The following is a 27,887-nucleotide window of genomic DNA, read 5'->3' as shown; positions in this document are numbered from 1 at the left end:
TGCAGAAATCCTGGAGGGGGAGATTATTCCTGCTGGCTGTTCTACAAGTGCAGCTGGAAAGGTGGGAACCCTGGTTTAGTGGCAGCAAATACTGCGACGTGGCAACAGATATCGTCTCTGGCTGTAGAAGGCACGACATGCGAGCTGTCAGACAGCAAGTTGCATCGTTAGAGAGACAAGTGTGATTAAAAACATGTCGTTCCTGCTGTGGCATACTCAGAGAATTTGACTTTACGTCATTTCTATATTCTGAGCTCACAAATGTGAACTTTTGCCTATAATTTAGCTTTTTGCTAACTGAAGAATCACTTCAGCTTGTGGGCTGCAGTATATGAAGTGTGCATATCAGTGCTTCACTGTGTGAGGGGATTAGGACAGAGGATTAGGACAGAGAGGGCAGAGCTGCCTCTGATGCCGAGAGTAAACGCTGCATTCATCATGTTAGTTTTATCTTTTACTTTGACCTGACTGGGCTGAGTGTTGGTGAAACTGGTAGTCTTCACCCCGTCTCCAGGGCTGCAGCCAGGCAGCATGGTGGTGTAATGGTGATGTTCTCTTTGATGCTTGTGTGCTGTTCCTGATACTGAGTACTGAGCGTGTGCAAGCACAGCTAGTAGCTGCTGAGCTTTTTTGAAATGCATATTAAATATATATGTAATTAAACAGACTTTTGGATAAATATGTTTTATATCTGCTCAGTTATTTATTTTTCTAAAACTGTTGATAGACTTGCTCTTGTGTCATTTCTCCATCAAGTCGTTATTGTCCATGTTGCTTGTTATCATCATGGTTTGGGGTTTCTGTTAACTTCCTGTTTTATTTTGAAATCTCTTGCTTCATTCAACCCTGTTGCTGTGTATATACTCTGCCTCCACCTTCGCTCTGCAGTGGATCTTGCTCTACTTGAAGTGTCGTTCTAGTCGTTTCCTTGTCAGTTCTTCCAGTTCACAGAGTTTTTCCAAGTCCTGCCTCGCTCCTTGTTTTCACAGCTCAGGTCCTCAGCCTTTCCGCTACCTGGAAATCCATCCTTGTCACTCTCGAGTGGTCACCTACAGGCTCTGCTGCTCACAGCTGCAGACATTGCCCTCCACCCAGCCAACTTCATTTAGACCTTTTGAACATTTTTGATGGATGTCTGGACTCTAGTCTGACTGTGCAATGACACAATCTTATCTTTAACTTCTTTTTGCATTATTTTGAAAATTATCCACTTGCTGGAGTGTCACTTGTTTTTGCTTTTCTGTAAATTCTTTGATTTTTTTCCCCCTGCTGCCATCAATGAATCATTATTGCCCCAGCAGATACTCCCTCAGTTCCCTTTGTCACGTTCCACTTTCTCTTAGCAGTGCCTGGCATTGAGCTTTCCTTGTGCTTCCTTGTGTTTTGCATGTGTTTCCTTGTGTTTTGCATGTGTTTTCTAGTGTTTTGCATGTGTTTTCTAGTGAACTCTTTGCAAAAAGGATTTCATCCTTGCAAATCGGCCCCTTGCCATTTTTCTCCCCTGTCTGAGTCAGACAGATGTTTTTGCATTTTGCTCTGTGTCTCGTGTCCTGTACTTGGGCCCGCACCCTGTGGATTGTTACAGTTTTAGGCCCAAGATTCATTCATGAAGTTGAGCTGAAGTGAACACGAAGCTCGGCGTGGGGGGGGGGGGGGGGGGTCTTCTGACAGCAGCGTCACTGTGTTTCCTCTTGATGTCCACTCTGACAGTCACAGAAGGGATTTATCTGTTCATAGCCAGGATGGAGAGGAAACGTAATTACAGCAACAAAACCTCTTTAAATACACATACATCATCTGAGTATTATATTAAGATCTGCATTGCTCTGGTGTTAAGCCAATTTCAAATGTATTTTATTGTTTTTTCATGATTGGTCTTGGTCAGGGAGCGTGTCTGCTCTCTTCCTCTCATATTTCTGCAGCAGCCTTTCACACTCTGACATTTTAATCTCTCTGCTTAATAATAAAGAGAGAGATCCCATTAAAGTCTGTTTTTTCCTCACCTAATGGATCTTTCACCTTATGAAATCATTTATTAGTGAAAGGACAATCGATCTTCTGTGGATCTCACAAGAAAAACATTATCTTTTGAAGATTTAATTTTCATAAGGCACAGAAGTGATGTTCAGTTTGGTCTCATGCTAACATGTGACTGTGTCTGTGAAATGCTTTTTCCTGCTCTTGTGGGAGAAGAGGAGATAACAAAACTTCACAGTAACAATATTAGAATGAATATTAAAAACAGCAGCTTTGATGTTTCCAGACAAAAATAACAGCCTTGATTAGAAGCTTTGTAAATATAATGACAGTGTGTATGTAATCATAAAGAAACAATGTGTGTGATTCTCTGTTTCACTGCTGAAAGAGTTGAACGTGGCATCGCAGGAACATCTGTGAGCTTCCACTGCACGTTGTGGACTTTCTCGGAAAAGAACTGATGTGAAAACTTTGATTGACTCAGTTCATGGACCTTGCAAAATCCCCAAAGCTCGACTCCAAACACTTTTTAAAGTTTGGCCCAGAGTTGGCTCAGAGCTCACTCTTTTCAAATGTTGCAAAGACCTGAAGCTGGTGCTAATGTTTTGTCAGATGAAGCTGATAATCACTTTTCTTTAGTTATTTCTGTAAAGTGTGGCTGTGGTTGTGCTCTGCATAAAACACGTGTGCCAAAGGTTTTGCTGAATTTAGCTTCAAAGCTGAAAATCCAACTGTGGATATTTGGACTTTATATTTTCCCAAGATGGACGGTTTTAATCCCACGGAGAAGCGACCGCAGTTATAGCTGATATAAAGATGAGTTTCTATTACACTGTCCATGTAATCGTTCTTTTCCATTATTTTATCCATTCAGCAGCTTTAAAGGTAGATGTTTGCGCAGTGTTGCCTTCAAGGTTCAAACATGTCAAATTTATGTTACCAATGAAAAATCGACCCAAAGTTTCACACACAGATAGAAAAATGAACACATGGCTTAGAGGGAAGAAAGTATTTATATGAACCTGATACTCGTCATGTGTTTGTTAAAGAACCTGGGATCCATAGAGTCGATTCAGAACACTCAAATATTGTTGCTCTGTTTTTTAGTCATGTGCTAAACTCAATGAACATTTGTCATGTCCGTTGCTCCACAGAGGCTGTACTTTACATACTAGTACTATTTTTATGTTATCACGTTCGGATTACACTTTTATTAAACTGTGTGAGAACAAAATCCCTGTAAGGGACTTGGCAGCTTCTAAAATTGTGTTTATTTCAGATGCTGCTGTTCACTTGTGAGCTGGCACGTGTACATAAGACAAAGCATCCAGAAGTGTAACAGTTACACTGTTGCCAGTTTAAGGTTTGAATCCTCTGGTCAGCCCAGTGCCAAACACACAGAGTCCCACAATGTCAGCGTGCGCACAAAAGCTAACACAGCTCCCACTATCACAAACATGCGTTATTTCACCTTAACCCTCCGCCAGGCAGATTTCACATGAGGCAGCTCATTACAAACGCTTGCTATATATAAATATAGGCAGAGCCTCACTCGATGTGGAACAATACAGGATTTAACAAGAATCATCTGTCAGCCTCGGGGGATCATGAAAGGAGATTATATTCACACATTTGTATTTTTATTTCTCAGATAAATTATTTTCAATCTCAAGTCATCCGTCTTCCACCTTCAGAAAGGAGAAATTTGTCACCGAGTCATATTTCTTCTTTTCTGTTTCCCCCACAACATCTCGTCTATCAAATTATATATTTATATATCAGTTTGGTGATGTTTCCTGAACGCGCACAGGACCTTTAACTATGCACCGGATCAACAGTGACCCCTTTATGAGTAAGGTTTGTGTCCACCTCATTCATATTTCTGTCTGGGTGTAGCGACCTAGCATATCCACGTAGCAATCTTAGAACAGCCGAGCTCTTTCAAAGGTCATTTTTTCTGCTTTATGAAACCGTACTTCTTTAGCGTGTGGCTAAAACACAAGCTCATCTTAACTTCATCGCTGCGTAGCTCACTGGCGACTTCGTGGATTTACAATTCAGCTTTCAAATGAACCCTGATTTTAAAGTTGCTGCAGGGCGTTATACCACCACATCACCTGTGCATCCTAAATATGTGTCTCAGGAGGAACGGCGTCCCAGCAGAGAGGTTTCCTGGGTTGTATCAGGTCTCTGACTGTCAATGGTGTCAGCTTCGATCTGGAGGAGAGGGCCAAGATGACGCCGGGAGTGAGCGCCGGCTGTCCCGGCTACTGCACCGGATCCAGTAGCCTCTGCCACAACCGAGGGAGGTGCGTGGAGAAAAGCAACGGCTACATCTGTGACTGCTCACAGTCTGCCTACGGAGGAACCACCTGCAACCAAGGTGAGTCCTTGGAAACAACCGTGCAGGCTGTGTAATTCATTTAATTGAATGATGTTGATTCTAACAAACAGATGATCGATCACCGTCGAGGTTATTCCATTACAGGGAACCAACAGCAAATGCAAGTAATGCAGAAGGCAATTAATACCTGTCCTGACTCCAGCTCCAAGAACATTTCAAATGCATTAGAACAAATTATCTCATGCAGTCTGTGAGCAGAGAAGAGCAGACACAAACACAACAAAAACCCATCAACAGCCTGCACAAATAGCAGAGGAGCAGGCTGTGAAAACAAGCATATGGATGCAGTACAAAGAAACAAATTGAATATACATTCTGTGGGAACAGAGATGAAAAGCCTGGCTCTAAATATGCCTAATCACAGAGTACAATTTACGCTGCTTCTTCCTGTCTGGAATGTTAAATATGAAGGTGGAACCTGTTCACTTCAAAGATGTTGCCGGTTTCTTACAGCGAGCCGTGGTTTGGTTTGTTTCTGCGCTAGACTGCAGGCTTGGTTTGAGCTTCGTCTCGCTCTGCGTGGGAGTACGAGCTTTTTGAAGGCAGATTTTAAAGCACTGTATATTCAAAGTTTTGTCGTGTAGAAACAGTTTAAACGCAGTACTGTGAATGTTGCATCTGAAAGGATCATTCCCGATTATTTAATGTTGCCGTGTTTCCATTGTGTCTCTATTGCTGTATAAGTCACACTAACGTGTGCTGCAGACGTTCAGGAAAACAAAGTCACACTAACAGTTTGTCACTGAAAGCTTTTTCCTTTCTTCAGTGTGAGTGAAAGCAAACAAAGAGCAGACATTTAGCTGCACCGGGATCTCCATGTGCTCGCCAGCTGACTGACATATTCATCTGCACATGCCCGTCTGTTCTCAGTGATAGTGAAACTTTCAGTGCGTGCTGGAGACGCTCTAACCAATGAGCTTCTTCTCCGTGCTGTAACAGCTTCTACCGATCACATGGAAATATTTGCTTCGGCCAGTTTTGAGTAGTGACTGCAGCAGCTTGAGTTTCGCGCTCTCTCAGGATGTCCTGTTGTCTCTCTCCCACTACGTTTAGCTCCTTATCTGTCCTGGTAATGGCCCACTGTGTAACCCCACAGATAGATGTGGTGACAGTGACCCATCGCTTAGTAAAGTTCTGTCTTCAAGCCTCAAGCAGATCATTTTGGTGTGTTAAAACAGGAAGTGACACAGAGCAGATCTGACTGTGAAGCAAAGTGACGCTGCCCTCGCCTCACAGCTCGTCACTTACATGGTCAACAGAGCACGCTGACTCCAGGGTCCATCAGTTACAGAGTGACGTTCGTGTTGTATTAAGTAAGACTTTAAACCAGAAGCTGAGAATATTTACATGTATAAATCAGGTTTTTGGAGAATTGTTCATTTCCCTGAGCCTCCACAACACATGATCCCTAAAGATATGACACTGGGAATCAAAACTAAACTACTGCAAAATCACCTCAGTTATATAAATCAGAACTAGCCCTAAAGCACAAAGACTGAAGGAATACAAAGTAGCAATATTGATTCATTTTATACATATATATCCTGTCTACCATAGAGTGCATGTTGCATTCGTGTTCATGAGTTGCAGAGATTTAAATTAAAGTGCTTTTGCTTTTACTTCACGCTGTTGTTATATGACCGAACGGAGCCAGTTTCATCTCCTGTTCTTTACTTAGTGTATACGCTTTTGTTAAAAGCCAGGCACCCAGCAATGACATGCAGCTGAGCTGCCGCTGACTACAGATTATCTGCTTCAGTGGTGTGTGCTAGCAGCAGAGACTGTAGCACTGCTGACACACTCACTGCTAACGTGTCGTTGCAGCAGCAGCACACTGAGATGCTGGGTAGACACAACACGGATCTCATCCCACCCACTCTCCAACACATCAAATCTGCATTTCATTTGAATGTTAAATTATGGTTTGCTTTGGTTTTTGAACCCAGACAGTAAACAAGTGACCAGCGTAGCATCTGCACCTGTTTAGGTGGCCTCAGCACCAGGTGCTGCAGTCAGGTCCTCCTCTCAGGCTCCTGGAGACCAATCTGTTTCCAGCTTGTTACTCGTCTTTTCTCGAATGAGTGAAAGAATCAGCTGAACACACACTGATTGAAATGCATTCAAATATGGATTATAAAGCCAATATCACTATGTCATTGGATTATTAGTTAAGTGTACATAACAGTTAATGGAAGCTTAATTAAGCTTAATTTGATTAATAGTTAAAAACAAGTCTGGTGTTTGGGAAACTGTAAAATTGTAAAATGTGATCGTCTTCTTTTTGGAACCTGCTCAAATTCCAGATTTCCTGCAACAATAAAAGTTCAGTGAAGCTTTGATGAAGTTAATGCAAACAGTTCCTGCAGGTAATGACCCGCACACTGGTGTAGAGGAAGAGAAACATAGTTTGAGGAATAAAACCACTTCCAGCTGGTTTGAGGTGAACTGGGCAGACGTGTGTATGATGAGTGTAACACAGATATGAGCTGTTACCCAGTGACCACACTATGACTACATTTAAAGCTGAGCTGCTGAATATACTGAATGAAAATCAAATAATACTGTAAGTGAACATTTAGTATTAATAATGCAAATGCACTTATACTGCAAATGGAAATTCATATAAATGAAAATATGATAATAATATAAACTTACTTATTAGCTACCTGCTAGTATTGAGTCACTGTGAAATTTAAAGCAGCCTTCATACTATTATTGTATGTCTGCACCTTGTAGCTTTAATAAAGTCAGCACAGGGAAGGACGCTGTTGACCTCCCTCACTGTGCTTCACAGGCTTGTTTTACGGTTGTATGGTCGAGTGTGAGAACTGCAACAGTTTTATACATCAAAGTTGTTTATAGGTCTCTGGGAGTAAGGCTGCATTTGTGGGAGAAAAAAATATTTGTGGGCACGGAGGGAGCCGTGTGAAGTCTGATAAATTGCCCCGAGTGGTGAAAACAGCACGAATATCATGAAATACTAGAATGAGTTTTGCTGCAGCCTTGCTGTGCTGGATGGACACTAAAGCTGGGCTATTTTTAGGTAAGCAACGAAATCCAGTTGATACTGAATAAACCACTCCACATCTGAAGGAGCTCGCTGATTGTGTCTCGGTGATTATTTATGTAGTTATTTTTCTTCAAAGGTTGACTCAGCACCTAAAAGCATCCCTTCTGTTTTGCAGAGGTGTCTGTGTCCTTTGACAGAGAGTCCTCAGTCACCTACACCTTCCAGGAGCCCTTCTCAGTGATGCAGAACAGAAGCTCTCAGGCCTCCACTTCCTCCACCGACAGCAGAGCCAGAGAGGACGTGGCCTTGAGCTTCGTCACCTCCCAGAGACCAGCCATGCTGCTCACTGTCAGCACCTTCAGCCAGCAATACATCGCTGTCATCCTGGCCACAAATGGTACGTACAGTAATTACATATGGTGATGTTGTTGTAGTTGTGTAACCATGTTCTTCTTTGAATGCAAACTTTAAAAACATGGAACATGCTTCTCGTAGGCAAAGAAGCCATGCTGAATAACATTTACATCCTGTTATCTGAAGAACAACAGCAGTTCTTTCACAGTATGAGAGGAAATATTTGTTTTGATTCTGTTTTTATCAGGATGGCAGCTGTGAATCACAGTTGGTCCTGGCTCCGTAGCCCTCTGACTTGGATTCCCTGTGTAATTATTTTGAGTATTTGTTGACCACAGAGCAATCTGGGCTTCTCACAGTTAGTGGATTTGCTCTTAAGAGCATTAAGAAAGTTCAGTAAATGTTTCTTTTACAGTCCAGGTGGTGAATTTTGACACATGAATGAAGGGTGAGTTCAGTGTTCAGGTGAATTTCTCTGGATTTCACTGTATGTAAATGTGGTGACAACATTTCCACTGTCACATGGTTCATGTCTTGATTTCAGACAACAGCTGGTTTGCCAGAGTTAACGAGTTGATTAGTGTAGTGATGTAGAGAGGAGGCTACAGTGAAAACAACCTGTTGTCCAAAAGTGCAGCACTTGTGCTGACACGAAGACTCTTCTGTCTCGGTGCCTCCCAGAGGAGCATCGCACTTTGAGTAGGTCTGAGAGTCTAGCGTTATGTAGTGTTACTAATGGGAGTGAGAAGAAACCATGGTGCCGTGCTGGGGCAGGCGTTTTGGGCCTTTTATTGATGAAACCAGTTCTGAATTGAGCGCTGCCACCAGGTCACTGTGTGGAAAACAGGGAGGACAGTAAAGCACAGCTTGAGGCAGGAAAATGGTGGTGGAGTTGTTGGAGTGGAAGGTTTGTACACTTTCTTTTAGAAATGTGTGCAAACACTTTACCACTGTGCTCGGCAGCAAGGCTTTCTCCTCCTTTATTTCCTCCTGAGCTGTTAAATAGGAGGAGGAGGCAGGTGATCAGCTGTGGGGCCATTAAAGGGAAGAAGAAGAAATAATACTGAATAGAAAACGACGGTTCTAGTACTGTACAGCATATATCTGTGTACTGTAGTAGTGTGTGTGTGTCAGTGGGCAGGTTTGGGTCCTAGCAGGCTGAAGGAAACAGTATAAACCTGTCAGTGCTGTTAATCCTGCTCAGCAGCATGAACAACAATAACTGTGATACCAAAATTACTTTTATTTACTTATTTGGTACATTTTAGCTGTATTTGTCAAAGCTTACTCACTTTCTCGTGTCCACTTGGCCACTGATGCATCCACCATCATGTCACCCACTGGTGTTGGACACTGCTATATTATTGAACCTGTATGAATGACAGGGTGGGGTGCTAAGTAATCAGCTTATATATATGGGCAGAATATTCCTCGGGGGGCTGGAACAGACCCACAGACCACCTCAGTGTGGGGTCCACCTGAAAGGAAAACTCAACAGCTGCCACCAAAAAGCTGTTTTAGTTAGAAAACTGAATCCATAAACTGTATGGGCACAATACACACACAACTGCTAATTAGTGGTAAGTAGCACAGTAATCAGATTACAGCTGGAATATCATAAAAACTGCATCTTATTGGATGGCCTGTAGTTCATAGCAGGCCGTGTTATATGTCAGATAATTCCATTAAAAATGCTCCAAAAGGCTCAAATGGCATAAACACAGTGGTGAGGTCCAGTTCACTGACTCCAATTAACGGAGGCGAAGCCTATCAGACAGCTAGCAGCTACAGCTCCCACGGGTGGACAACTGTCAGTCAAAGCAAGCACCAGCTAACTTTAAACACTGTCAGTATCCAAATGAAGCTATGAGAAAGTAATCAGCCATACATGAAGGAGAGAAGTGTTCATAGAGGCCAAAACAGCTTTTTGTACCGGTCTGTAAACATGTTAAATGTTGTTAACATGGGAGTCAGAGCTGGCTGCTCCCACAGCCCAAAGACATGCTAATTACTCATTAAGTACAAATTGTTTAACAAATGAAATTAAACTGGCTGTAACTGTGGATGTTTGTGTGGCTCTGGGATTTATTGCTGACCAGGGTGCACATCCCTGTTTGCAGCTCCCCACAAACATAAGTTAGATTTAAGATTTATGGGTGGATGCTTGTTTGTCTGTAACTTTCTAACCCACGTCGTGTATTTGAGCACAGAAATCCTTTACTGATGATTTAAGTGTCATCACTGATGAGAAAGGAGGGAAAAGGTCCGACACAGAGTTCAGATACTGGAAAGTCTGGATTTTGTTTCTGGGTTTTGGAAAAATGAGTTGCTATCCAAAGTACCATCAGATTTATGAAACGTGTGTAACAATCTTTCTTTCTCACCAACCTGCACCAATATGTTGGTAAATCAGAATTATTCAACAGCCTTTTAGACTCAGTTTGCATACTATGTGCATACTGCCCTGATTTTTTCTATGAAAGGAAACATGTTTCCCTCCAAGTGACGTAAAGAAAGTAGCGACAGTGTTGTGAGAGGGAAATCTGCACCATCCAGGCAAAAAATGAGGAGGAAGTCTGGCTGGAGAAAAATAAATGATAGCGTCTGACGTCCAAGGAAGAAGTCAGAACAAGTGCAGTGTTGCAGTATAAATGTGACAAAAATGATTATTATTAGTAATGGTAGTAATCACTTTAAAGTCTTGTCTATAAATTTCTAAGGCAGCCAGGCTGTCAGTTGTATCCATGGTCAAAGGGACGTCTACATTTACAGGTAGGAAAATATGGATAATCCCAGATTTTTCCATGAATGTTCTGGTGATTTGCACACAGCTGTGTGTGTAGGCACTGTTAGTACATGAGGCCCGTTCTTACAGTACTTATGCATCCACACTGCTTTGATTTCCTGTTCTACGCTGCATTGTTATGGTCTCCATTTGTGTTTGTTTCATGTGTTTCGCTCACACGTAACCAAAATCTGTATCTGCTGTGAAACTTAATTTGAGTCAATCAGGAGTCTGAAGAAGGACGGCCGCGTGGGGAGGATGGGTGTTTGCTGGTAACAGTAAAGGAGGCGGTGTCAACCACAGCGGTAGACATGATAGCAGGGCGTTATAGATTTGAAGGTGGACGGGTAGAAAAAGAATCTGGAGAAATGCATGGATTTATGGAGCAGGACATCAGCTCACCACACCTGTGTTTAAACACAAGCACGCAAAAAACAAAAGGTAGGAAGACTTCTATGAAAACACAGGGTTTATCCCGCAAGTGGATACGATGGTCTCTGCTCTCTGCAGCTCAGTTACTGTGACGTCTTGTTGGGGTTAAGCACGCCTACCTACAGCATTGGAGGGTGTTAGTTACACAACACCTGTTTTCCTTTCTTTTAACCCCTTTCTGGTATCAGGGAGAACTCCTACATCCCTGTTACCATGGTTACCAAATGATATAATGCATAATTACACAGCAGATTGCTCCCTTGACGGTGAACTGGTTCCAAGTTCACTCGGAGGCTGAGAGTGATTGTGTAAAAAATAGAATCTGCCTAAAGTAGAATGATTTAGTCATATTTCCAGGGCTCTTCAGTTTAATGCACAGCAACAGTTCACTGCATGAATGTGTGAAGGTCTGTTTGTTGAATGTTGGGTAGATTGTGCCGTTGACACTTGGTGCTTTTGATGAAAGATCAGAGCATGAGAACAGAAAGTCAAGCACATAATTACTTTATGCAGGTCACAAAGTCAAACGCAGTCGCGGCAGATCAGCAGGTGTTAGCGCCGGCCAGCCAGCTGATGGATCGCCCGATACTCTTCTGCAGAGCCGGTCACATACAGCATGCACACGAGGGGTGGGCAATATACGCAAAATATGCAGTAACAATATCTGTGAAGCCTCTGTGATGCGTGCAGCTTGTAGGCAGCAGCATTAAGTAAATGCAGAAACCAGATTTCCCAGTTAGCTGCTGTCACTGGTCACACACTCCCTGACTGTGTGCAGCAGCAGTATAGTTTAACAGTGGCGCCACAGCGGTGACACAAGTACAGAGTAACTGCTGAACACCTTGGTTAACAATAACTAAAGTCACTCAGCCCTGTAACTCTGAGTTCGTGTGACATTATAAAGCTCATGTGGGAAGCTGTGTCTTTGTTAAATCTCGGGTCCAACTTTTGAAGCAGCTGTTTGAAGTACTGCTTTTCCATTATATGTAACTGCATCATTAATTTCCATCCCCCGTTTCACTTCCTGTCATATGGAGCACAGCTAGCGAGTGCAGCTAGCGAGTGCAGCTAGCTAGCGCTCTAGTGACACTCTGAGGAGTCATTTGTTTACGTTTGGGTGGCACATCAGCAGCTGCTGGGATCTCCTCCCGGTGAGTCTGGTTCTACTCAGCTGTGTGTTGGAGCGTTCTTTCCACCTTCAGTAGGAACAAATTTCCTGTATATTTTGCAAATGAGGTTGTTGGAATGATTATCGGAGGCCGACGTGCAGCTCTGTCTTGAATTAGGGAATGTAAACACAGCACTGCGGTGACAGCTCTATGTGACATTTTCACATCATGTGCAAATGTATTCTCGTCATGTTCCACACGATATGATATAATGTTATATGATGGTCTGTCTCCTTTTCCTCACACCGCTCTACTTTCTGCAGTACAATCCTGTTCAGCTGATGCTGACGAGGGTTTGGTACCACAGTGTGTCCAGCACTGCTTTAATGCAGACAGAGGGGTCTGTACCTGTAGCAGCAGCTTTCAAGGCCTGATCGGCCTCCATTACTGCAGAACAGCTTTAAACTGTTAACCCGTGTTGTCCCTGAAAAAGGCCTTTTTGTATAATTCTGAAATGTACATTATTTTACAGTTTGGGGTAGCCTTACCTTTTTTAACTTCTCACACTTACCTTTGTACCATTTCACGCTGTTCATTGGACTTGCACAACTTGAATTGAAATAAATAACTGGGAGAATTGGGGTGTTATAAAACCAGTAGTGTTTATGGCAGGGCTGGTAGGTCCATAGTCTTTCTATGTATCTGTTTCCTTAATAAAGTTTAATTTGAAATGTTTCTCCTCACCTACAACATCTTGAATAATCAGGCCATCTTATCTTACAGACCTCATAGTACCACATAAACCCAGCAGAGCACCTAACTCTCAGACTGGTTCCTGGGATATCTAAAAGTAGAAGGGAGGCAGAGTCTCCAGCTTTCAGGCCCCTCTTCTGTGAAATCCCAGTTTGGAGTCAGGAAACAGACAGCCTCTCTACTTTTAAGATTAAGCTTAAAACTTTCAGTGTAGAGAAAACTTATAGTGTGGGTTGGATTAGGGTACCCTGAATCCTTCCTTAGTTACACTGCAATAGGCCTACAGGCTGCTGGGGGCTTCCCATGTCACCAGTTTGCCCGTCTGTATCTGGAAGTCCCACAGGATCTCCTAACATCTAACCTGCAGTCCACTGACATCTACTGTAGCAGTGCTATTTATCACGTACAACTTTAATTCACTTTAAATAAATTGTGGGACTGAAATAAACACTGTCTGGACACAGACTGAAATTTAGGATGGTTACTGTTAACCAACTGATGTTACTATGAGGTAGTGCTGGGCGATATGACGATATATATCGTGTGGACGATAGAAAAGTGTCTATCGTGCCATTTGTCTTCTATCGTTTATATCGTACTAACCCAAATTTTCTAAATTATTACATAAAATATATAATTAACCCTTTACAACCGGTCGGAGCAGGTACACTCCGTTTTGCCTAACTATTTTTAAACCCCTGTAGAACTAGAACCACGTATGGTAGTGCAATATTTTTTTTTTTTGCATGTGAAACCAGAAGAGTTGTACTTACATCTAATGCCATTAGCTTGTCCAAGGTCACGGTTTCCTTCCACATATAGCTTTGCAAAAATTGCATAAGAAGCACTTGCAGCAACAAAAACATAATATTCCAAACTTGCAGCAACAAAAAGGTAATATTTCAGACTTGCAGCAACAAAAACATAATATTCCAGAAACACGCTTTGCCGACGTTCATAACACTTCCTACGTTGGCATATACGTCAGCGCGAACTATCGCATGTCCGCCATTACCTGCCCGAAACCGGAAGTGACGTCATTTTCGCGAAAGGGCCTTATAAGCCTATGTTGGTGTTTTTAAAAGACATGTTTGACTTTATGCTTTTCTGTATCGTTTCTGGGATGCTTAGAACTCAAATTACACTGTTGGAAATAGTTTATTTTGATGCATTATAATATTTATTTTCATTTTTCCTGTAGTATACAAAAATTAGTGTATCTCAAAAATAAAACTATGAAGACACTCAAAATAAATTTCTCGTGGTTGGAAACTTTTGTATTTACAGTTTTGAGGGATACACCTCTTAAATTTTTTTTAACTAGAAATATATGTAAAAAACAAAACACTACAAGTTTTTGCAATTTATGTAGTTACTATGAACTTAATGCATACATATTATTAAAAGTTGGGCTATAACGGTTGTATTGATATATGGAAACTTGAAATACTCCCACAAATGGCACTCATATTTTAGCCTGAGAACAGTCATTTCAGCGACACCAGCTGAGCTCCACTGTTTGACTTGGATCCTGGAGGAAAAGGTCCTTGCATATGTTACAGCTTATCACCTCAGAGTCTCCATTTTTCATATTGAGACACAACAAAGACCTCAGCCACGCTACATCCAAACCTGCGAGTGCCACATTGAGTGACACCTCTGTGCAGTTTTTAGCCAGAGCCCTAATCCGCTCTTGTGTGTTAAACCTGAGCAGCCAAATTGCATGGGTCTCTGTAAACAGTGAAGGGCAGGGGAGACACTTTATCCACAGTGACCTTCCTCTGTTGGAGCACTCTCAGGATCTGAAATGAATCACAACACAAAGCCCTTCACTTACAGACTGGGAATTGTAATATTGACCTAGCTCCACTTGACAATGCATAGCTTTCTGACTCTTTGATCTGGCAGCGTGTGTGTGTGTGTGTGTGTGTGTGTGTGTGTGTGTGTGTGTGTGTGTGTGTGTGTGTGTGTGTGTGTGTGTCTGGCCCGGGGAGGGGGGGCTGAGCACATATTGACTCGCTCAGTTTTCGGAGCAAAGAGCTATGAGATAAATATTTGCAGACTCTCGAGAGTAACTGAAGAAGCTTGGATATAGTGGTGTATTTATAAATAGGCAGTCCCATTCTTGCAGCAGACAGGTGTATTCTCTTATCTTATCACCCATTAGAATGCAGTGTACACATATTTGAATCCTGGTAATGTTATATGTACAAGATTGGATTTAAACCTGCAGGTTCCAAGTTTGCATCGAACACTGAGCACAAGATGAAGCGTCGCGTTGCTCTGTAACAATTTATGCTTTGTTTTCCAGGGAGTGTGCAGATCTGGTATCACCTGCAGACAGACAAGAAACCGGACGTGTTCACTCCCACCCCGAGTAATCTGGCAGATGGACGTCTTCATCGAATCAGAATCCACCGAGTCGGCAAAAACCTCTATGTACAGGTTAGTAACACTGGTACAGGAAGTCCTGCATAAGGACGTGCTGTCTCACAGAGCATGGCTGCATAGTGGAGAGTACAAATAAAGCACACAGTATGATTAAAGTGAGCTTTCCAAACCTTACAATAAGTTATTAAATCCTGTGTGTGGAACCACACAGAACAACCAGGTGAGTTCTCACGTGCTGCAGCCAGGTGTTCCTTCAACCTGTTCACACTGAGATACTCAACAAATTAGGAACTAATGATCTCCACTATCTGGCCTGCACAGTCCTCACTTTACTCTTATCTCTGTCAAGCCTTCATGGACACTTACAGATTTAGTATTTATCTGTCATACATGCAACACAGGTATGACACAGAGCTGAAAGAGCCACAACAAAAAGGTTCCTGCTTCTAAAGCTTGGTGTGGAGTTTGGATGTTCTCCCTGTGCAGGCTCTCTGTGGGCACTCCAAAGACACGCATGTTAGATTAAGAGATTAGACAGCGGCTGTGATGTATATAAAGTGCTTGCAGTGTGTAAGCATGATGTGAGTATAGGGCTAAGTGTGATTTGTCTTAGGTGCTTTGAGTGGTCATAAATGGTTGTAATCATTTACTGTTCAATCACATATCACAGTCTGTCTGCTAGGTAAAGGTAGAATGACTCATTATCCTAATTTGTTGTAGATTATCTGGGTTTTTTATACATATTGTGACCTGTTTTCTACAATAAATTACTACATTTTGTGTTATTTAAAGTTAATGTGAGAATAAGATGCACAGCAGTCTGCTGTATCCATGCTAGCTGTTCTGTTACATCAAGAGTAGCATTCATCAAACAGCATTTAAGCTGATGATGCTCTTCAGTATCACTTACCAAATTCAGCGTATCCTGACTTGGCTAAATGCACAAAGGGCAGGAAACCTCAGACCTGCAGCAGGTTAGCTGATCACAGCTCCAGAAAGTAAACTAATGTACTGGACTCACATAACTCTGTGAGTAATTCCCCCCACTGCACTGAATCTTCTCCCAGTGTGAGGAATGAAATACAATATTCTTTGGGAGAGTTTTTTGATAATACACATTAAATTTACTTGGGGAGGCCTTAAACCAGAGCAGGTGACCTGGACCCATGAAATACAATATGACCCAAAAATGAAAGAGACCAAACCTAACTAACTTCAAAGAGCAGCAGCATCCACCATACACCATCTTTATGTGAACTCAACACTGTTTATTTGCATCCAGTGGCAATTTTATTTATACAGCACGTTTCATTATGCAGTGTTGAAGATAACATAGAAGAAAAACACATGTAGGTTTTGTCTTAAGGGGATTTAAAATACCAGTTAAAGACGTGCATGTGCACACACACATCCAGAGTTACTGAGTGTAGACCTGTGAGGACAGAAAGGGTTGAGTATGTTTTTGAATATATGCACAGATGTCATTTACACAGGTCAGCAGGCAGCTCGTCCAAGAACAGGCCCTCAGCACACTCAGATCTAATCCTGGGAACAGGTGAAAGACCTGCAGCTGATGACCTGAGAGGTCTGACTGCAGCTCCATAATGTGCTGGATGGATTTCAAAGTTAACTCTCTGACTTCAGTATCTGGGTGATATGGCCAGATTTCCTGGTATGAGCAAGAAAAGTTGTCTTAGTCGAGTAGAGTAACCTGCTTGGCATGAACACATTTCTAGGTCAGTTTGAAATTACATTTTCTAACTTTTGATATATTTGTATCGATTCCAAGGTTGCTCACTGTGTTTAACAGACAGGGATGGTAAATATGTGATAAACAATAATATCTAAAAGCTTTCTAGACATCCAACAGTTAATATTATTAATACAACTGATGAGTCTTTGAACAGAGGTTAGATTACCAGAGGAATATGATGTGTTTATTAACTGCCCAAGGATATAATATATCATTTGAGTTCTGTATGATAGTGCTGTTCCAAGCAGACACATAAAGTAATGGACCAGGGACTGACTGACTGACGAGCCCCTGATTGAATTTTTGTTTGTGCAAATCTAAAACTAATAATTGAAATATAAAAACTTCAGCTGTGATGAGAACCAATCAATAACCAGACCTAATAAAACAATTGAACCATCAGGTCATCTTAATGCATGCTCACTCATCCAGGTGAGGTTGATTCTGTTCATGTGGACGTGTCGTTTTCCTCCAGGTGGCTCCCTCAGTCTCAGCTGACTGCAGCTTTCCAACCTTAGAAACAGGACATTTGTACAGTGACTGAAACCAGCACCACTGAGGGAACAATGGGCTGTTTCATTAATATGCAAATTGTCATGACCATTGATCAACAACCACTGACCAATAATCATTGATCAGTGGCCACATTTAGACCGTACACAGAGTTCCTGCAGAGATCAATACAAGACGTTCAGTATCTGCTGTTACAAACAACCCGATCAGTGGAACAAAGTTCTGTAGGGCAGCGGTGCCCAACCTCTTTTGCACTACAGACCAGCAATATTTTTATGGTGTCGCGGATAAATACAACAAAATAAAACCAGTACCGGTACCAAAAAACAAGAAGATTTATTCAGAACACACGGGAAAAGACCCAAGGAAACCGAGTTAGCGATAAAAATGATTAAAAAAACCAAAACGATACAAACCCTGAAAACTATAATTTCTCACCCGAGCCTGAACCCTCGCGGTACCAAACGACTCATCCGTGGCCTGGGGGCTGGTTTGGTTTCCTCTCAGTACGCCTTTCTGGTAATTCTAAATTGGTAATTGATGTGAGGTAGATAAAGTGTTGTGCGTATGTTGCAGGTATTTCCCTTCTTTGTTGCGTTGGCAGTTTTCACTTTACCATCGCACTCTCGTTCTTTTCTGCAATAAAAAGTCCACGCTGCAGGCTGCGCCACTGTTTTCCTGCTTGAAAGGGATTCAGCTGATTGTAGCTCAAGTGCAAGCAGTGAGATGGCAGGACAGGCAACCAGACGGACAATCCCGAGGAATCGAACTAATGTTCCGTGGAACATTCCCATCCCAATTATCCTCCAGGATTTTCTGGTAGAGAGCAGAATTCATAAGTTGCGTCATGGTGCTGGTCCTGGCTGGGACTTCTGTTTGAGTCTTAGTCAGGTTTTAAATAACGTTTTCACATAGGTGTGGATCGCTCTCTTCACCTAATAAATGAAATCATCATTTAACCGTGTTGTGTATTTACTCAGATGATCAGGAACATGTAAGTGTGACAAACATGCAAAAGAAAATTAAGAAATGAGGAAGTGGGCAAATACGTTTTTACAGCACTGTAGCTATTTGAGTGAAACAGTGTAACTAACATGACGGGATTGTTTGACAAATGGACGAGAGAGCAGGATTGAACTCTTCAGAATCTACATCTAAAGAGGAACGGTGTGCACATCATTTGTGTATGTGCTTCTGCAGGCACTTTTCATGCAATAGAAAACTGAAATCCTACACTTTTATTGCACTTCACCGTGTTAAGCGATTAATCTGAGTCAGCATGATGGCACAGAGGTACAAGGTCAAACTCACTTAAGAGCTACCTGTAGGGAGAGCTGGTTTCAGGTGAGGCTGCAGTGAACACAGAGCTCGCTCTTACACTGAGCTGCATTTGCAGCTGCTGTTACCTTGCTTTGAATTTCTTGTAATCACCTTGTTATCTGATTTCTTTCTATCCAACCAGATCAACCAGGACATCCACAGGAAGTACACACTGTCATCTGACGCAGAGCTGATCCTCATACGATCGCTGACGTTAGGCAAAGTCACCAGTAAGTCGCTGTGCAGCTGTAATCAATCGTTCTCATTCAGCTTTAACCAAACGAAGCTGAGCCAGAAGCATTTCTCACTTCTCGGCTGTGTCTTTGTAGGAATGGAGAATTTTGATGAGGAAGTGATACAAGGAGCTTCTAAAGGTTTCGTTGGCTGCCTTTCCTCAGTCCAGTTTAATCACGTCGCACCACTGAAGGTAGCGCTGACCAATCGCGGAAGCTCATTGGTCACCATCCGTGGTCCGCTGGTCCAATCAAATTGTGGCGCGCTAGCTGAGTCACATACTCTGCAAGGTAAAACATCCACATCCATGATACTGATGATCTGTTTATTTAGACTCACAAACACATGAGCTGATTGTTTCTCTCTGTTAATGCTCAGTCTTTAAAGCACTTTGAGGAAATCGTTGCTGTGATTTGTTTCTATATAAATAAAATTGAACTAAAGTGATTTGAGAAATTTGGATAGCTTTTTCCCTTAATTAATGAAACCATCAGCTGTGCAATTATTCATAAATGGAATAAAAATAAAAGGACCATCTATTGTCCTCGGTCTGGAGCTCAGAATCAAAATCTTGTCTCGTGGGCTGAGACTGAATCGTAGTGGATCAGCCCAAAATCACACAGAAGTAATGATCTAAAGCAAGCTGGGACCGCAGTCACCACCGTTGGCAACACTACGGCATCATGGATGGAAATATTGCAGCCCCCACAAAGTCCCCTTGCTCAAGAAGCCACAGCGTAAGTTTGCCAGTGAACATCTAAATGGTTCAGAGAAGGCTTGGAACAAAAGTATCGTGGTCACATGAAACTAAAACTGAGCTACTGAAGAGTCACTGTTTCAATTTGTGATCGTTAGGATCATATTTCCATAACAATCTGGGTTATTTTATTCACAATGTGGTTAGCATTAGCATTGGATTTGATCTTATGTACACAGGCCAGAGCTCTCTGTAGGGTTTGTTAACTTTAAGACCAGTATAGCAGCACTGGTTTCCATATTTGCTTTTTTCCTGTTATGATATCGACACCGAGCTGGCTTTTTGCTAGCATTCCTCTGTGCATCTTTCACCGTGATCAGTTTTAAAGAAGATGACCCCAACCCGCATGTAAAATAGTTTCTCGTTTGCCTGAAGTCCAGACAGAAGTGCACAAAGACATCTGTTCTCTTCACTGGACTGGATGTGTTACAGAAACGTTGGCTGATGTCACAGCAGTCCAACAAGCCAAAGAGCTCTAAACCAAACAGAACATGATCATAGTAAGAAAGCTCGCTAACTGGATTGTGTAAGTTAGGACTTCCACTGTTGTACTGCTGTTTAAAATCATTTTCAGAAGCAGAGAAATTTAACTAGACTGTGTTTGTCTTTGCCTCTCATGAGAATCAAAGGACAGGAACCTGAAATGAACCAAATCTAATCATCATGTCATGACTGTACTGCAGCACACCTCATTTTACAGGAGGAGACGACAGCTAGTCAGTAAAGAGAAGTTGACATCGTATGTATGAAAATGATGATGTTTCTCTTTGTTTCTGCTCTGCAGATCAGGCTGTAAATGCAAATAAAGACAAAGAGCAGCGTGCCGGCAGCACCCAGAAGGATTTGGCTGTAATAGCAGGTCTGTGCTGTGCTCGTGTTTTTCCTTTGCTTAATTGAAAATGAGTCCCAGCTGTTTGTCATTTGTCATTCTCTCCATTTGGCTCCGTCTTAATGCTTTTTCCTTATCTCTCGATAACTCGGCCCAGCTCGAGCTTTTTGTCATGATCGTGTCTTAAACCTTCTTTTTATTTGGAATGAAACTTGATGCTGTAACATGTGTTTTCTGAACAAGAAAGCATTTAAATCTATATCTACATGTCCCCAGATGATATTACTTATAAAGCCTATCAGAGGCCCTATAACTGTGATTATCTTTAAGTAATTAGCAGGATCACAAAGTGTTCATTCTCTGAGGCACTGTGCCTGTTTCAGATAACACCTCTGTCATTTGCTCGTTTGCTTCATATGCATCTGTTCTGCTATCTGTAAGGTAAATATGAAGACAGAGCACAGTCGAGCCCAACATAAAGGCTGGAATAAGGACAGTTTCATTTAAATGTTGTTAATTAACCTGTTTTTTGTGAAATCACAACCAACAAAGAGTGAAGGAAGCTGTCTCCCGGGGTGACCGTGAGACAGTTTCTTGGCTCAGACCAGTTTCCAGGCAACCATCAGGGACTCCAAAGTGTTACTGATCCCTCAGATTCACCACAGACACATGACAGGGTTGCAGTCTTTTCATCAGGCTCTTGACAAGAAGACAAATCAGAACATTTCTCAATAAAAGTCACATTATTCAGTCACAGTCAGAGGATTATATCAAGGTAAAGTCAGCTCCAATCAATAAATGATACGATAGCTTTGATTGTTACAAACATTTATTTCATTCAACTTGTTTTTTTTAGTTTAGCTCTTTGGAAATTTGACATCATCTCTTTGTTGTGGCTGCAGATTAAATTGTGATGCATCCTGTTTTCTTTAATTATCTTTGTAAATCATGTCTAATCAATGTAGTTTGTCACAGGAGGACGGCAGTCTCATTTGATTCTCATTTCAAAGGCACAAAGGGGATTCTAATACTGAATGAAGCTTCTGGCTACTTATTTTGAGTTAAAATTCATTCATTTAAAATTTCACTCACAAAATGTGTGCAGGAGTGGCCAGTTTTCAAATCTCTTCATGACAAACTCATTGTCAGACCAGGTGGACTCACCTAAAGCTTATTTTACAGTTTTAGGGAGAGTAAATTAGACCGCTTCTTCACCATCGTTTGTAAAATTTGTCTGGATCATTTTTACCAAACTTGCTGAGAAATAAAGAGATAATTGCTTTGGTCAGAAGTTTCCGTCCACTCATACTGTGGGGATGAATGTCGTGGTAATTTGATGCTTTATTTTTTCCATAGGTGACATGATTATATAGGTTTGACTTTTTTTCCGGGGGGGGGGGCTCTTATCCACACAGTCTGTATATATGCAGACTATACATACAGGCTCAAATATATACATATATCCGTTCGCAAGGTAGCGTTAGCTTAGATTAACCATCAACAAGCTCCTGGGATCACTGTGACATTTAACCACTCTTCTTACTTCGTTTGTCTTGGTTTTCTGGCACAGACCCAGCTTTTAAGCACAAAATGAGGTCACAGCCAGGGTTTGGGAAGGCCGACAGTAGCTAGTTGGTCTGAGGTGAGTTAGTTTGTACCAGTGGTAGCAAAGCAGTCCTACAGCGTGATGTATCAGCATCACGCTGTAGGACTTGACAGTTGGTACAGTGTCATTGCTTATGAAAATGATCATTTTTATCTTGTTTGACTCCAGAAGGCTTTTGACTGGTCCATGTGGGCAGCTGTAAATTCCAGTCAGATTCAAAGTTGCTGGTTTTGGAGCAGGCTTCTCTCTCTGTCAGCGCCCTCTTGGTCCATCGCAGTGTAAAACTCCACTGTGGACAGGGATGCTGTTCCAGCAGTCCTTGGCAGTCTTGGTGGTTCTTTGGTTGTTCTTGAATATTCTAACCAGTTTGTGTCTTCTCCCAGACCTGTGGGGACACATCCAAACAAGTTGTACTTGTGTGAAGTCGTTTTAACTAATGATGCTGGAAGTCCTGAAGAGACAGCCTTTGTCCTTATGTATTCACTGAGTTACCTTTGGGATCAATCCAATGTCAAATCCTTTTTATGCTGCCATGATAAACATAGATAAACTACCAGCTGTACAATAGTCGGTCGAGATCACTAACGAGTCATTAGACCTTGGCCTTGTGTTCACACGCTGGAACCTTCAGCATCACTTATTCAAATATTTGAGTGTATGTATACTTCTGTGTAGAGAAAATCTTGTGCTCTCAATACTTTAAAGTCATTAAATGTTAATGCTGTTCAGTTATCCTTGAAAGGAACTGTTCAAAGAAATCATTCAATCAGAGACCAAACGTGCAGTAAAGCCCCTTTAAGGTGGCTCATGGTGGCTGCGCGGTGTTCCTCTGTCCACGTGTGTGCAGGACTAAACATGTGAATACTGCTAACACTCCTACACTACTTAAATCTGAGACCACCAACACCGCCATCATCTAACGTCCCTTCCCTGCGTCGTTTCCAGGTGTGGTCACTGCAGTGGTCTTCATAACCGTGTGCGCACTGGCTGTGGTGATCCGCCTGGTCTACCAGCAGCGGCGGGCCCAGAGGAGCAGTGGCAGCATCAAAGAGGAGCACAGACACAGCATGTACACAGACTACAGGACTGAGCTGCACCTCCACAACCCAGTCAGAGACAGTGTGAAGGAATACTACATCTGACTGCAGCGTGCAGCCGATGTCACAAACTTACCTCTTTCTTCTAAAGGACTCACAGGTGGACGTGCTGCCGCAGGATTTCTTACAACACTGCATATCTCCGCCCTGGAAGTTCCCCAGGGACACTGCAAAAGTCAGCAGACTCCAATCCACTCTCAATGCTCCTGTAAAAGCAAGTGGCTGAATCTTTGCAGCTCTTAGTGTATTTGATGTTGGTGAAATTGTCAGAATCAAGCTGCCGTGGTTTCCGTCATTGCGAAATGTGTAAAGCAAAAGTCGATCGTTCCCAGGGGTGAAAGCGGGGGCGTGGACGAGCGCGGCGAGCGCAGAAGCTGCCGACTGTCCTGAATGTGCACAACAATATTTCCACATTTCAGTGGGACTCACTAAATTGTATTTGTTAGTCAGGAAATGTAGGCAAGGCCTGTAAGATATGCATCCATCCGCTGCTCTCTATTTGTTTTTCCACTGGGGGTGAATGTCGCAGAAGCAAAGGGACAGTACTGCCTACACTGTATGAGTGCCTAATTTGCATATTTGTTTTGATTTGAACAAAGTTCTTCGTGTGACCCTCACAGACGCAGGCACATTTCCCTAGAAAAGAGCTTATTGTCATTCCGAGCCACGCTGCAGGAAACAGAAGAAAATGGGAATTTCATAGAATTTCATCGTCTCTAGAGCGCAGCCGTTGGTGATGGGTGACCATCGCTAACATTTCTTTCACCAGGCTGTTTACCACTACACTGTTGATAGCAGCGTGGAAACTGACAGATGGAACAGTCCCATAGAGTCTTTGTTGATGTGCAGCGAGGGCCTCATTTATCAAAGTCTGCAGAAAGAAAATAATAATAATAATGACCATGATAGTAAAAACTGATAGTGTGCCCACAGCACAGTGTTCAACACATCATGAAGTTACCCTCAGCACATAGAGGGGGGTCCACACACCCACATATTTTGAAAGAAGTGACCACAATAATCCCTGTTTGTGTTCTGTTATGTTGTCATCATTCCCAGATTCATATTGGGGAGCTTCTCAGCTCATCTCTGTCTCAGACGAGCTGCTCGAGCTCCTTTAACCCACTTTCACAAACAAAGGTGTGACCAGCGTGTGAGGCTGCTGTGCTCACAGCCGTCCTACTTCTCACACAGACGTGTCACATATGTAAGGGATGGATGTAGCCACCATGGCATCCTTTTGGATAGCCTCATGCTGAGCACTGATAGCCCAGCAGTCGATCACACTGTAAAGCGTGCCCTGTTTTATTCTCTGTTTGACTCAACTTCAGTCTTCTAGTTTCTCTCTGCAGCCAGGCCCCGAGGACCAGCCCCCTGCTGGCCAATGGGACCAGTGAACATCTCGTCACAGTCTTTTATATAAACCTGACCACAGCATGACCACACTACATGTTATGTGGATAAATGAACGCTTGGCTCGGTGGAATTTAGAATCTTTATCTGACGTCGCTACTTTCATGTGACAACAATAAAACTTCCAAACTTGATATTAACGAGGATGCAGAAAAATGTGTGTATGAACAGCTGATAAATGAGGCCCCGACTCAGTAACTGTCAACAGCGAGTGTTGCAGGTGTTTTTGTTCATAATGAAGGAGATGCAATATGTAGGTGTGAATTGTGTCATAAAAGTAGCAGAAATAAGAAAATAACTGAGAGAAATGTATTATTTAAAGCAGTTATTTATGCCAAGACTAAAGGGTATAAGCAGTTTGCTTCATACGACAAGTTTTGGGTTTGCAGAAGTCACAGTAACCGAGATTAAAATCACAGCAGCACGTTTGCGAGGTTTCGTCCCGTGGAGGAGAACGTCCGAATTTTGCTGGGAAATGTCTGGGAATTTTTTCATAGCAGCATTTACTTGTGGAGCACCAAACCCGTAGTGCAGAAGTTTAATCTGGCTTGTATTTTAGAGCACTAACCGGCAGTGCTTAGAGCATTTTGCATAAAAGAAGACGGCCAATATCATACCGGATGGAATTAATTTATTTTCAGATTTGCCGGGAGTGAAGTGGTACGTTTCTGTGTCTCAAATGGAAATGTGAAAAAGGAAAATTAAAGGATGGATGAAAATGGAGACTACTTTGCTTTTTTAGATCCTTGCTTCTAGTGGGCACGAAGGTGATGCCAGAGAAAACAAATCACGTTATCTAAATTTCAAAAGCAGCCTTTTGAGCCCAGTTCTGCATTATCATACTGATCTCATTATCCGCTGGGCTCAGCTGCTCTCTGGCTGCATACCTGTCTTTGTCACCATCAGTTATGCTTTGAACTTAACGGGCTAAACGTAAAGGTTAAGTCCAAAGAAAAGCTGACAGAAACACGGCCGTTTATTTAGCGTCTTGTCATGAACTAAAGTGCTCATTCTCCTGGGATCTAAATGTCAGAATAAAATGTTTAAAAAACAAAGCAGTGAGATTTCCCTCACGTAAAAATGTTTGGACCAATGCACTGATGAATACAAAGACTGAAGCTCCAGCTGCAACAGCTAAAGATGACTGAACGTGATGAAGGACAGCCGTGTGGCTGAGCCCGTGTACCCTCTCTGTGCATGTCCTCCAAATACGCCTGAAGATGATTCCCATATTTGTGAATGAATACATACCGCTCAGAGAGTTTCAGTTACACTGCAATGGGTAATATCATGTGCTCACTTCTTAATGATTTGTATAGCTGCGGTTTTATTAAGAATCTATTGTATAGATGTATAATTTAATAATAAAAGTCAATATATTGCTACTTTTTGTTGTAAAATGGCTTCACTTCTCAACCTTAAAGGTAATGTTTGTCACTTCCTGTGTAGTAGTTTAACACCTCGCTTTAACTTGATGCCCAAAGCATCTGCATTAAACTGATATCCACAGAGGATCAAACAGGGCTGGGCAGCACTAACACACTGTGCAGTGAGTCAGTCTTTACTGTTACATCCTCAGTTACAAAGTGGCCTGGATAAATGCCTCTTAAGGAAATGGGATGAGGCTAGAAAGGATGGCACACATCTGGACGTCTTAAGTGAAAGTTTCAGTCAAGACGTTACAGAAGCCAATGTTAACGTACGGTTACATTGTAACCTTGGTTCTCTGAGTGAGAGACTATCTCTCCACTCGTAGCGAGAGTCTCGATGTGATAGAGAACGGGCTTTTTGTTTGATTATTGAGCTGTTTATGCTTCTGTACCTTTGACCTCTGTCTTTTTTCCTTTGGCTAACAAGGACAAAGTTCAGTCACAGTTTTAGTATTGATCAAGATGAGCGACAGATTACAGGCAGGATGTACAGCATGGCATCAATCTCTGTCTGTGCCCAACCACACGAGGTCGATTCATCTCTCACAGTGTGAAGAAAGATCAGGTCTGAATAGAGAACTGTTCCAGGAAAACACACCGATCAAAGCTGAATAGTCGTCACTATAGTGTTTGTTTGTTTGTTTGTTTTCTGAAAATGTTTAATGACAGTTATTGATTGTTACAGCTTTAAAAAAACAAAATTAAGAGAGTGTTTTCTTGGAAGAACTTTCTCATACTGGTGTGGTTTTCTCTTATAACTTTGTTCTTCAAGCGATTCCCAGTTGGGTTCAGACGAGGACTCTGGGAGAATGCTTTGATTATCTCAACGTTCTCAGCTTCAAGGAAGAGCTTTACCAGTTTTGCAGTGTGGCATGGTGCACAGTGTCGCTGTTTGGAAGTTGATGTTCGGGAAGGAACAGTAAGCTGGAGATTCTCAGAAACAGTGAGTACATACAAACTCACTAAAGTGGTAGTTGGATCAGTTCTGTCCACAGGATGTGCTCCTGAGAGAAGGATGAAAGCTTTCAGTCACTCTGTTTAGCAATGAACTGGCACTAGTGTTCAACAGATATTACACACAGGCTTTCCTTATCTCCATTTTTTCTTATTAGCATTTTGAAGTTTATTTATATGTTTGGACACTGGCAACAAAAGTGTAACATTTGAGTAATGTTGAACAAAATAGCTGTTGGAAGACTGATAATTAGCAACAAGCTTGTGTATAAAAGAGCAGAAAGTCTTTCAGACATGACGATGGAGGGGGGCTCAGCCCTCTGTGAGACCCTGCATCAGCAGCACAGATGGCTACAATCTTCAGGCCTTGAGGGGGGAACTACAGAGGGACTCTATACTGGATTTCTTATTTCAGAAAAACCATTGCAAATGACATTGTGTACCCCTTTCCAGACCTGTGGCACACTGAAAAAAATGGGTGTATTACGAAACAACAAATGAGGCTGCGAACTGCAGCTGAAATCTGATATCAAGCATCAGTGGGAAACCACTGGACGTTCAAAAGTACAGCAGTTTGTTTCCTCAGTTCTCGCATATTTGGACTGATGTTGAAATAAGAGGTGATGCAACACAGTGGGAAGCATGCCCCTGTTCCAAATTCTGAAAATTGTTCCTGCCACCAAATTAAAAATGAGCATTTATCATTCAGCACAGTTACATGTTAGAAAACAAATAGAAATGCACAATGTATCACCGACTGCTGCAC

The 27,887-nt window shown here is 42.2% G+C and overlaps 1 protein-coding gene across 1 annotated transcript in view; it reads left to right on the top strand.

Moving 5' to 3' along the window:
* cntnap5a (contactin associated protein family member 5a) overlaps positions 1 to 26,091 on the top strand; it is a 118,555-nt gene extending 92,464 nt beyond the window's left edge. Inside the window, exons 18-24 of the mRNA XM_063497037.1 lie at positions 4,121 to 4,360; positions 7,567 to 7,788; positions 15,136 to 15,269; positions 18,944 to 19,031; positions 19,131 to 19,325; positions 20,577 to 20,651; positions 23,173 to 26,091. Of these exons, the coding sequence (XP_063353107.1) occupies positions 4,121 to 4,360; positions 7,567 to 7,788; positions 15,136 to 15,269; positions 18,944 to 19,031; positions 19,131 to 19,325; positions 20,577 to 20,651; positions 23,173 to 23,369 (1,151 nt within the window). The 3' untranslated portion in view covers positions 23,370 to 26,091. The remainder of the gene's footprint in view (positions 1 to 4,120; positions 4,361 to 7,566; positions 7,789 to 15,135; positions 15,270 to 18,943; positions 19,032 to 19,130; positions 19,326 to 20,576; positions 20,652 to 23,172) is intronic.
* Positions 26,092 to 27,887: the final 1,796 nt, after the last annotated feature.

This window comes from Pelmatolapia mariae, linkage group LG16_19 (assembly GCF_036321145.2).
Source record: "Pelmatolapia mariae isolate MD_Pm_ZW linkage group LG16_19, Pm_UMD_F_2, whole genome shotgun sequence".
NCBI classification, from domain to species: Eukaryota; Metazoa; Chordata; class Actinopteri; order Cichliformes; family Cichlidae; genus Pelmatolapia; species Pelmatolapia mariae.
The sequence above is the reverse complement of the archived record's forward strand: the minus strand, read 5'-3'. Positions and strand labels throughout refer to the sequence as shown.